The 11,545-nt window shown below is 56.1% G+C and overlaps 4 protein-coding genes across 4 annotated transcripts; all 4 read left to right on the top strand.

The window, feature by feature from the left end:
• Window positions 1–1,104: 1,104 nt before the first annotated feature.
• BO72DRAFT_463808 (A4/G1 family peptidase) lies at window positions 1,105–1,973 on the top strand (the record flags this gene model as incomplete). Its single annotated transcript, XM_040946608.1, has 2 exons — window positions 1,105–1,711; window positions 1,777–1,973. The coding sequence occupies 2 exons, from the start codon at window positions 1,105–1,107 to the stop codon at window positions 1,971–1,973; spliced, it is 804 nt and encodes a 267-aa protein (XP_040795454.1).
• A 1,381-nt stretch (window positions 1,974–3,354) lies between these two features.
• BO72DRAFT_453672 (uncharacterized protein) lies at window positions 3,355–4,716 on the top strand. The gene has a single exon (XM_040946038.1). It carries the CDS (start codon window positions 3,444–3,446, stop codon window positions 4,656–4,658), a length of 1,215 nt encoding a protein of 404 aa, XP_040795453.1. The 5' UTR covers window positions 3,355–3,443; the 3' UTR covers window positions 4,659–4,716.
• Window positions 4,717–5,052: 336 nt separating this feature from the next.
• Window positions 5,053–7,922, top strand: BO72DRAFT_453671 (catalase/peroxidase). The gene has a single exon (XM_040946037.1). The coding sequence runs from the start codon at window positions 5,481–5,483 to the stop codon at window positions 7,758–7,760; it is 2,280 nt and encodes a 759-aa protein (XP_040795452.1). The 5' UTR covers window positions 5,053–5,480; the 3' UTR covers window positions 7,761–7,922.
• A 1,006-nt stretch (window positions 7,923–8,928) lies between these two features.
• BO72DRAFT_392029 (SLC26/SulP family anion transporter) lies at window positions 8,929–11,529 on the top strand (the record flags this gene model as incomplete). Its single annotated transcript, XM_040941884.1, has 3 exons — window positions 8,929–9,190; window positions 9,250–9,395; window positions 9,463–11,529. The coding sequence occupies 3 exons, from the start codon at window positions 8,929–8,931 to the stop codon at window positions 11,527–11,529; spliced, it is 2,475 nt and encodes an 824-aa protein (XP_040795451.1).
• Window positions 11,530–11,545: the final 16 nt, after the last annotated feature.

Genomic DNA, 11,545 nt, shown 5'->3' with positions numbered 1-11,545 from the left:
AGGGTGAGGGAGGGGGTGTATAGATAGACAGAAGCCGTGGTAGTCCAGCGGTTGTTGTTTGTACTGCACTGTTTATTTATCATTTGACCTATTGGAAATGTTTGTATGGTTGGAGCGAGTCAAATTGTTTAATTGAGATTGTTCCAGGGTCACGGGATCAATTCACGGAGAAGCTGACTCATCCGCTTGCTCTCTGCATAACTAGTTAACTAACTCACTCTTTCGTAATCCAACCCAATGCTGCAAGCTGCTCATCAACTCATCCGGTATATGAAATCACGCAACTGCTTTAATTACCATTGCGACCATTGCACCCCGCACGCTTAGATTATCCTGCAGGCACTTCATCTGCAGGAGCCGGCGGATGTCACCCTGAACTCCACCCCTAAAATATTGGCAACATTGGCTTCAATGCCCCTCGGGTTGGCACGCCATTGCCAAAGTATTCAGCACTGACCGGGTCACCAATGGGCTGCAATGCTTTTCTACATCTCTGATCTTCATATTCTCAGGATCAGCTTGGGACAGAGTTGGAACTCCGCGTATAGACCTTCGATGGAACGGAAGACATGGCGAGTATACCGTTGAGATGCGCAAGCATTAATTTCGGGGACGTCGGGGTCAAACCTCGCGTCAATGGAGCAATGGATGTGGTGATGATGTTGAAGGAGATGAAGTGCGCTAACCTCTGCGCTAAGGCGAGCGCCAAGACCCTGCATGGACAGTATTCACGGTCTTCAGCCTGCGGAACTCCTCAGGGCGCCGCGCTGGTCCACCGGAGTCCGATGCATGTCGACATATTCTACCGCATCGTTGCGATCGCGAATGGTCCTCAACTGGTGATTCTGGTCTACTCAAGACTCATCGTGCGATGACCAGGATACAATGAGGTGAAATGATGCGATGAGGGTGTCTTCGAAGATGAGGATGCGGATGGAGGATGGAGGGCTCGTTCTGAGAAGCATAAATACTTCGTGAATTGCCCTTTCGAGTGCTTCTTCTCCATCATCATCAGCCAGCTCTCTGCTCCATCGCGGAAATCTCTAGCTTCAATACTCCAACTTCCTCAATTACTCACCTCGAGTTTCTATCCAATCCATCAAGATGAAGTTCACCGCCGCTATTGCTGCTAGCATCCTCGCTGGTACCGTTGCTGCCATCCCCAACCGCGGCCTCGAAGCTCGTGTCAAGGCTCGCGCGTCTGGCACTCGAGGCTCTCGCCCTCTCGAGGCTGTCAACCGCCCCGCGACGGTCAAGAACCAGACCAACGTGGAGTACAGCTCCAACTGGTCTGGTGCCGTCCTGGAGAGCCCCCCCTCGGCTTCTGCGACCTACACGGCTGTGACTGGTACCTTTACTGTCCCCGAACCCACCGGCACTGGTAGCGGCGCTGCCTCCGCCTGGGTGGGCATTGACGGGGACACCTACGGCAATGCCATTCTTCAGACCGGGATCGACTTCACCCTCACCAATGGCCGCGCTTCCTATGATGCCTGGTACGAGTGGTACCCCGACTATGCCTATGACTTCAGCGGCAGCATCGACATCTCTGCCGGTGATGTCATCGTCGCCATCGTTGAGTCGTCCTCTTCTACCAGCGGGACTGCTATCATCGAGAACAAGAGCACTGGCCAGACTGTGACCAAGAAGCTGTCTGCTCCCTACTCCAGTGCCAAGCTCGGTGGTCAGAATGCTGAGTGGATCGTGGAAGGTAAGTCTGAGCCTGAGTGTTGATTTGACTGGCATGAATATCGCCGGTACTAATCCTATGCATAGACTTCGAGGAGAATGGCTCCCTGGTTAATTTGGTCGACTTCGGCACCGTGACCTTCACCGGCGCCGTTGCCCAGGCTGCTGGCGGCGAGAGCGTCGGCCTCGACGACGCCACCGTCATTGAGATCGAGCAATCCGGCAAGGTTGTGACTGATGTCACTATCAACAGCGACTCCTCGGTCACTGTCTCCTACGTCTAAGTCATCTCGATGACTTTCGTTGACGGATCACATGGCAGCAGGTGAACCTGCCTGTGCGAGCACAGTTGGCGGAGGACATGGGCAGCGGGTTCTGCAGTGCTGGGGATGGTGAAGCGGGTTCAAGAAAGGCAATTAGTGGCTCTCTAGATATGGGTGTGGCGGCTTCCGTCCGCAAGTGTATCTTTACAGGTCAATACGAGACACGATAGCTTCCTGGATTGTTGCGCATACAAACTTCTTTCCCCAGTAGTGTTGATCCTTGCAGCGCCAACATAGTAAATCCAAGACTGTACGAGGAATTCTTATGGGAGAGCCGACGCTGCAGGAGGTATAAGTCTAAGACCATCTCGCGAAAATAAGATGATTCTGCGAGGCTCTATCCTCCCTGGCCAGGCAATCAGAACTCAGCAGGAAGACTCAGAAATTCGTAGGAACTCAATAATCGCCGAAACCCAATCCTGCTCAAGTGATGAGATTTACAAGGACTTCCTGATAATCATACACAACCATTTGAGTCATGATCTCTGTAAATCTTGGTGTTTCATCACCACGTGAGCATTGTCGCAAGTTGTACGATACATTAGCCAGCCAGGGATTGCAGTTACTTTAGGCTCGGCGGAATGAGTTATATATTCTGCCCGTTTCAGGCCTTGCCACTAGGGATCCAGTTCGAGGGCACGGTTAACCTCCAGATTACTTCGAGCGAAAAGCATACAATTAAGAATGTAGTCTCCGTCTTGTCCGACGGCCATACATCAAGCACATGGATGGACCTTGTTGCTATAATTGGGGGTGGCTAAGGCTCCTGCGGCGGGAGTAGCCGTGGTCAACAAGACTACAAGACTGAAGATACATACATAGTATGTGTTCCTCCGTTACAATGATCTATATTGCGACGACCCACGCAAAGGGTCTTGCTCTGTCTCTCGACAGCTGGCAACGCAATCTCCCCTTACCAAGCAACCCACCCACAAGCAACTCAGGGGGAGTGCCCTCACAGCCACGATCGTCATACCCGACTAAATTATGCTACGCTTCCTTCACATTGGACAGGAATGTGCCCGTGCGTCAGGTACAGCCTCCCCCCAACCAGGAAATACCCGTCTCGTCTACTGGAGTAGTCTTCCTGGCTATGAAGCATGACGTGGGCGCAAAAACAGCGAGCATGAAGGAATGATTACGTCGTGGGCACCGGGTCGCTGGGCCGGAGCCAGATCGGGTCTTGGCCAGATTGAGATGGGCCTAATGCGGTTTAGCGCCCCACAAGTCTGGGCGTGCGTCATCTTGACGGGTGCGGAATGGCTGCATTCCCACCAGTGATTTGTGTGATTTATAGTCCGGGGATGCTCCCCCCGGTTGCGGTCTTCACTCAGTCCATTATAATCAATTGATTTCCACAACCTCAACTATCTCCTCTCATCTTTCTTCCCACCACAAATTCTCTCACACACCCCCTCACAACCACCCATCATGATGAACCGTACACCCAGAGTCGCGACCCGCTGCCTCAGACAGCAACGTACCAACCCCCTGAAGAACCGCTACTCCAACGCCCGTTTCCAGTCCTCTTCCGCAGAATCTAGCTCCAACGGTAGCAGCAGCAGCAACCCCGCCCTGGTTGGCGGTCTGGCTGGTGGTGCGGTCACTCTCGTCGCGGGCTACGCCTGGTACCACTTCTCCGGCGCCCGCACGGTGGTCAAGACGGTCAAGCAGACCCAGAACTACGCCGACCAGGTGAAGCAGGGGATCGTTCAGAATGTACCCGAGCCCGACAGGGCCTTCGACTGGCTCCGCGACACCGTGAAGAGCTACGCCGGCTTCATCCCGGGAGCGCGCAAGTACATCGATACCGCGTTCGACGACCTCGAGAAGATCAAGCAGAAGCACGGCAGCGAGTTTGACGCGATTGTTCGCGATGCCTACTCGGAGATTAAGGGCGTGACCAAGAAGGGCGGCTCCAACGCAGATACCGCCTTCGAGGCCCTGCGCGTGCTACAGAAACACCTCGGTCGCTTGGCCGAGCTGTCCGGCGACGCGGCGGAGGATATCCTCGACAACCACCCCTGGCTGCAGGAGAAGGTCGGAGGCAGCTGGGACCAGCTGAAGCAGATGGGCGACGCGTACGGCCCGCAGGCCAAGGAGGAGGTCAACAAGACCTGGGAGCAGGTCTCCAGCATTGCCAAGGAGGGATTCAGCGTGCAGTCGGCGGAGAAGGTGCGCCAGTTGATCCAGGAGAAGAAGGAGAAGCTGCAGAAGATTGGCGATGAGGCGTGGCAGAAGGGCCTCGAGGAGAGCAAGCAGTACCTGGACAAGAACCCCCAGCTGAAGGAGCTGGTGGAGAACAACGCCGATGCGCTGAAGCAGGGCAACTTCGGCGAGCTGTGGGGTCTGGTCAAGGACTCGGCCTCGTCCGGCAAGACGGAGCAGGTGGAGAAGTTCGTCAAGGAGAAGGTCGATCAGGCCAAGAACAACAGCTCCTTCGACCTGGACAAGTGGACGAAGATGGTCCCCGGCGGATCGGACATCCTGAACCAGCTGCAGTCGCTGCGCACGGTGGGCGAAAAGAAGGGCAAGGAGGCGGAGGGAGTGCTCAAGGAGACGGTCGAGGAGCTGCAGCAGGTGTTGAAGAAGCGAAAGGACCAGATCGAGAAGCTGGCGAGTGAGGCCAAGGAGGAGAGCAAGTAGAGCATGACTCGATGTATTTTAGAATTATGTGTATCATATACCCAATGCCATATTTTATGATTCATGAATGTGCCTAGAGTAGTGTAATTAGTCACCACTCAGTATATTTGATCTGATCTGATCTGATCTGATACCAGATGCACACATACCTTATGCCTGCCTGATGGATCCCACTCAGTCTAGACAGGGATTCTCACTCAGCGGATGACTAACCACGGATTAGTCAAGGGGAGTCTGGACCCTTGGGTGTTACGAAGCCAGTGAGTGGCCCCTCAGATCATCAATCAGCCAGTTAGGGCTGGCCATTTGCCCGAGGGATTTCCATGGTTTGCGGGGTCAAATCAAGTCAGCAGACGGCCCATTCCCTCTCCAGTGAAAAGTGATGATGTCGACAACCAGTGGTGAAATGAGCATTATTCACCTGTCAATGCCGATGATCCCCCGCTTCGCTTCCTGCTTCCAATCCCCACCACGTGTCTGGCCCTTTGTGGTCAGTCAGCAAATGAAGGGCGAGGCAGTTGTCCATTACTCATGCCGTCTTGGCCAGCCTGGCTGTCCTACCCAGCCTGCATTCACTGGGAGGGTATAAGTACAGGTATACAGTGCGGGGTTGGGTTTCTTCCCCTCTTTTCTGATTTCCATTCCTCCATCCTCTCATCTTCATCTTCATTTTCATCTTGAGTATCATTTTGATCGATCAATATCATCATCATCATCATCACTGCATTATTGCATTTCAACATCCTCCTCCTCCTCCTCCTGCTCCTCAGATCTCTTGACTGAGCAACCCCTTCCCTCTCAAAAAAACCTAACACCACCATCATGGGCGAGTCCAAGTGTCCCTACAAGGCCCACGCCAATGTGGCCGGCGGGGGCACGCGTAACACCGACTGGTGGCCCGAGCAGCTGAAGCTCAACATCCTCCGCCAGCACACCTCCACCACCAACCCATTGAAGGCCGACTTTGACTATGCTGCTGCCTTTCAGAGCCTGGATTACTTTGCCCTCAAGAAAGACCTCCATGCCCTGATGACCGACTCCCAGGACTGGTGGCCTGCCGACTTCGGCCACTACGGCGGTCTCTTCATCCGCATGGCCTGGCACAGTGCTGGCACTTATCGGGTCTTCGACGGCCGTGGCGGGGGAGGGCAGGGCCAGCAGCGATTTGCCCCCCTCAACAGCTGGCCCGACAACGTGAGTCTGGATAAGGCTCGTCGGCTCCTGTGGCCCATCAAGCAGAAGTACGGCGACAAGATCTCCTGGGCCGATCTGCTGCTGCTGACGGGCAATGTCGCCCTCGAGTCCATGGGCTTCAAGACCTTTGGGTTCTCGGGTGGCCGCCCGGACACCTTCGAGGCCGATGAGTCGGTCTATTGGGGTGGGGAGACAACCTGGCTGGGCAACGATGTCCGGTACTCCGATGGCAAGCCCGGGGTGGCGGCTGAGGGAGTGGTCGACAGCGATCAATCCCCCCATCGCGACATTCACAAGCGAGACCTGGAGAAGCCCTTGGCGTCGGCGCACATGGGTCTCATCTATGTCAACCCCGAAGGGCCGGACGGCAATCCCGATCCCGTGGCTGCGGCTCGGGACATCCGCGTCACCTTCAGTCGCATGGGAATGAACGACGAAGAGACGGTCGCTCTCATCGCCGGAGGTCACAGCTTCGGCAAGACCCACGGGGCAGCCCCGTCCAGCAATGTGGAGGCAGAGCCTGAAGGCGCCGGCCTTGAGTCGCAGGGTCTCGGCTGGAAGAACAACCACCAGTCTGGCAAAGGCCCCGACACCATCACCAGTGGCCTGGAGGTGATCTGGACCAAGACTCCCACCAAGTGGAGCAACAATTACCTGGAGTATCTGTTCCGCTATGACTGGGAGCTCACCAAGAGTCCCGCGGGGGCTCACCAGTATGTGGCCAAGGACTCCGAAGCCATTATCCCGGACGCCTACGACCCCTCGAAGCGCCACCGGCCAACTATGCTCACCACCGATCTCTCCCTCCGCTATGACCCCACCTACGAGAAGATCTCCCGTCGCTTCCTCGAGAACCCCGATCAGCTGGCCGATGCCTTCTCCCGCGCCTGGTTCAAGCTTCTCCACCGCGACATGGGCCCCCGCACTCGGTACATCGGACCTGAGGCCCCCACCGAGGAGTTGATCTGGCAGGATCCCATCCCTGCCGTCAACCATCCTCTCATCGATGCCAACGACATCGCCTCCCTCAAGCGCACCATCCTGGAGAAGAGTGGCGTCGACCGGTCGAAGCTGGTGTCGACGGCGTGGGCGTCCGCCTCGACCTTCCGGGCCAGCGACAAGCGCGGCGGTGCCAACGGCGCCCGCATTCGCCTGCAGCCCCAGCGGGATTGGGAGGTGAACCGACAGCCCGGGCTGCAGGAGACCCTAACTGCCCTGGAATCCATTCAGAAGGAGTTCAACGGCTCTGCTCCCAACGGAAAGAAGGTCTCCCTGGCCGATCTGATCGTGCTGGCCGGCAGTGCGGCTGTCGAGCAGGCGGCTCGTGAGGCTGGCCACAACATCCAAGTCCCCTTCATCCCCGGTCGGACGGATGCCTCGCAGGAGCAGACTGACGTCGAATCCTTCAGTCATCTGGAGCCGGTGGCCGATGGCTTCCGCAACTACGGTCGCTCGACCCCTCGCGTGCGCACGGAGCAGTTCCTCGTGGACCGGGCTCATCTCCTCAGCCTGTCTGCGCCGGAACTGGCCGTCCTGGTCGGTGGGCTGCGCGTGCTGAACGCGAACTACGATGGATCGTCTCACGGGGTCTTCACCTCCCGACCGGGGCAGTTGACGAACGACTTCTTCGTCAATCTGTTGGATATGAGCACGGCCTGGAAGGCGACGGATGCCAGTCGGGAGTTGTACGAGGGCACCGATCGCAAGACCGGCCAGCGCAAGTGGACGGCCACGCGCGCGGATCTGGTCTTCGGCTCGCATGCCGAGCTGCGGGCGATCGCCGAGGTTTATGGGAGTGTCGATGGTCCAGCTCGATTTGTCAAGGACTTTGTGGCCGCTTGGGACAAGGTCATGAATCTGGATCGGTTTGATCTCAAGAAGCAGTCGATTGTGTCCTCTCGATTGTAGCTCTGCCGGAGCACGGCTAGTCTGTTTGTAATGAGTTGAGGCAATGAAATCAGCTTATCTTGTTACGTTGTGCTTTGTGTTGTTGGTTGTAGCAGTTCCAGCAAAGTTGGTGGAGTTGAAGCATGACTGAAGCATGGGTCTGTAGCACACCCGGTAGCTTTGCCTTCCAATTTCTCCGGGGGCGAATTCAGGGGCAATGCACTTCGGACTTTCGTATTGGACAGTGAAATGGCTAAATGGCTGTGCAACAATTGCTGTTATGGATTAACTCTTGAGCAACCGGATACCAGTGTTGAGGAAGGATGATTCAGAGCTGTCGCAGTCGAGCACAAGATGACGAGCAGACTGACTAGCTCGACTGACTAGTCTACAAGCATTCTGGTGTGGGTAGGGATCGGCCGCGTCGGTCCAGTCAAAACACAATATTTCACCATTTCACCAGAAGGCCGACCCAGTTTAGGCAGCAACCAAAGCCCACGGTGTGAGTGGTCTGATGCTGCGTGGTTCAGGGGGAAGAAATGGAGTCAGCCCTACTACGGGTGGGTCAGCCCTATCTATCTATCTCTCTCGCTCACCCAGCCCTATCCCCCATCACCCCTTTCACGCGTCTGAAGAGCCAGCCAGGGCATGTATACGACGAGCTTCATCAATATAGCCTCAGTAGGCCAAGATGGAACATGTAAAGGCTGATTGTACTGAGACACTGAGCTGGATTGACCACCGAGTGGGCGTAGCAACCTAAAACATCGGCGGACTGAATGCCATCCTGCTACGACCCACGCCACACGCCACCAGAACACGGGACAGTATCCTCCTCTACGGCAACCATTCATGGAAAGGCTGGGAAGGTCTCGTAGAGATTACAACACTCTGTCACATAATTTGAGATCGAGAAGCCAATTGTACTCGACGTCCCGTCGCTGAGCTACTCCCAGAATGGCCAGAGTGAGGCCCTGGCACTGGGAGCAGGTTGCGAAGACCCTGGTAGGGCTGGCCAGCAGACCAAATGAGCATTGAGAAGCTAAAATCATGACATCGCGCCCCATAATGCTACCACTACCGGATGCCGGTCGATATACTCCGTAGTTATATGCCACACCACACGCCGCATCATGAACACCGCCCGACCAAGTGTTTCTCTGTGCAGTCCACCGGCTAGCCTTGGATCATGTCGAGCAAGATAGGCCGTCTTGCGGCCAAACTGCTGGGAATTGAACTTATCCCCTCTGATCCAACCCCTACCTCCCACAAGCGCGACGCATACGAACATGTCGACTACTATCTCGAGCCTGAACCTACCCTCGGTGACTGGGTGCGAGAGCATACGCCCTCTGGGCGGGCCGTCCGCCACTACTTCTACCACATGTTTCCCTTTTGGCAATGGATATGGTCATATAATATGCAATGGTTCATTGGTGACATGATTGCCGGTAAGTGCAGCTCATGGCCTACCACAAAAGTCGGAAAGCCTGACAGATGGTGGTTCCAGGTATCACTGTCGGTGCGGTAGTAATTCCTCAAGGCATGGCTTATGCCATCTTGGCTAAGCTGCCGGCGGAATACGGACTCTACTCCTCCTTCATGGGGGTTCTGATCTATTGGTTCTTCGCGACTTCCAAAGATATTACCATCGGGGTAAGTACTCACTTCCAATTGTCATGCACACCCAACGGCTGACCGACCTAACCCTCCACTCTCTTAGCCGGTGGCAGTCATGTCTACTCTCGTCGGGACCATCATCATCGACACGCAAGAGAGATACCCCGATATCGAGGCGACCACGATCGCCGGAGCTCTAGCCATTGTGTGTGGTGCCATCGTCACCTTTCTGGGACTGACTCGTCTGGGATTTATTGTCGATTTCATTCCGCTGCCGGCCATTACAGCGTTCATGACCGGCTCTGCGATCAACGTGTGTGCTGGACAGATTAAGACTGTTCTCGGTGAGACTGCCAGCTTCTCGACTCGGGGAGCGACATACAAGGTCATCATTGATACCTTGCGCTATCTCCCGACCTCCCAAATGGACGCCGCCATGGGCCTGACTGCCTTGGCTATGCTGTATGGCATCCGGTCGGCGTGCAATTACGGCTCACGCAAATACCCTCACAAGGCGAAAGTCTTCTTCTTCCTCTCCACTCTCCGCACCGTCTTTGTCATCTTGTTCTACACGATGATCAGTGCGGCGGTCAACCTGCACCGTCGCCACAACCCGGCTTTTAAGCTGCTGGGCAAGGTGCCGTACGGCTTTCAGCACGCTGGAGTCCCCGAGATCAGCGTGGATATCATTCGAACCTTTGCACACGAGCTGCCAGCCGCGGTGATCGTCCTGGTGATTGAGCATATTGCTATTTCCAAGTCGTTCGGTCGCGTCAACAACTATACCATTGATCCGTCGCAAGAGTTCATCGCCATTGGGATTGCGAACCTGCTGGGACCCTTCCTCGGGGGCTATCCCGCCACCGGCTCCTTTTCACGCACCGCCATCAAGGCTAAAGCCGGGGTGCGCACGCCTCTGGCTGGTGTGATCACTGCGGTGGTGGTTCTGCTGGCGATCTATGCCCTGCCGGCTCTGTTCTTCTTTATCCCTTCATCCTCCCTGTCCGCCGTGATTGTGCACGCCGTGGGGGACCTGATCGCCCCCCCGAGCACCATCTACCGATTCTGGCAGGTTGCCCCCTTGGACGCGATCATCTGCCTGGTGGGGATCGTGGTCATCATTTTCTCGACCATCGAGATCGGGATCTACTGTACGATCTGCATGTCCCTGGCGGTGCTACTCTTCCGCATTGCCAAAGCGCGCGGGCAGTTTCTCGGGCAGGTGCAAATCCACTCCGTGATCGGAGACCACCTGTTGGATGACTCCAGCACGATCGACCTGACGAAGAATGATTACACTCAATCTGCTCCACGATCGCTCTACCTCCCGGTCTCCCACACGGATGGCTCCAACCCGGCGATCCAGCTGGTTCAGCCCACGCCGGGGGTGTTCATCTACCGTCTCTCGGACGGGTTCAACTACCCCAATGCCAATCACTACACCGACCATCTCGTCCAGCACATCTTCGATCATACCCGACGGACCGATCCTGCGAGTTATGCTAACCCTGGGGACCGGCCGTGGAACGACCCCGGTCCACGCGCGAGGAACAATGCGGAAAGGTCGACCATGGTGGACTCGTCTGTCTCCCAGCCCATACTCCGAGCCATCATTCTAGACTTTTCTGCGGTCAACAACGTCGATATCAGTGCCATCCAGAACCTGATCGACGTCCGCAAGCAGTTGGATCAGTATGCCGCCCCAAATCTGGTGCAGTGGCATTTCGCGCATGTCAACAACAAATGGACGAAGCGTGCCCTGGTGGCTGCTGGCTTTGAACGCCATCTGCCGTCGGAGTCGCCACAGGGTAGGGTGGTAGATCTGGCGGAGTGGGATGAGGGCCCGGTGGATGGGACGGCGCTTCGACCGAGCGATGCCGAGTCTCAAGCCAGTGGCAAGGGCTGGATTGATAAGCAAGGCATGCGAACAACAACCAAACCGACGCAGGCTGCACTGGATGAGTCGGACCTGTCGTCGGATATTGAGCATGCCATCACCACGACGCATCCAGTGCCACACACGGGTGGCACTGTGTTTGACCGCCCGCGACGACGCATCGCCATGGTGATTGGTGTGAATATGCCGCATTTCCATGCCGATCTGACGGGGGCGTTGGCAGCGGTCAATAAGAGCTTGGAAGGGGGGGTGGGGGGGTCTCCTAAGCTGTAGGTTATGCGATGTTACG

This window comes from Aspergillus fijiensis (assembly GCF_003184825.1).
Source record: "Aspergillus fijiensis CBS 313.89 unplaced genomic scaffold BO72scaffold_101, whole genome shotgun sequence".
In the NCBI taxonomy this organism is placed as follows: domain Eukaryota; kingdom Fungi; phylum Ascomycota; class Eurotiomycetes; order Eurotiales; family Aspergillaceae; genus Aspergillus; species Aspergillus fijiensis.
Note: the sequence above shows the minus strand (reverse complement) of the source record. Positions and strands in the feature narration are given on the sequence as shown.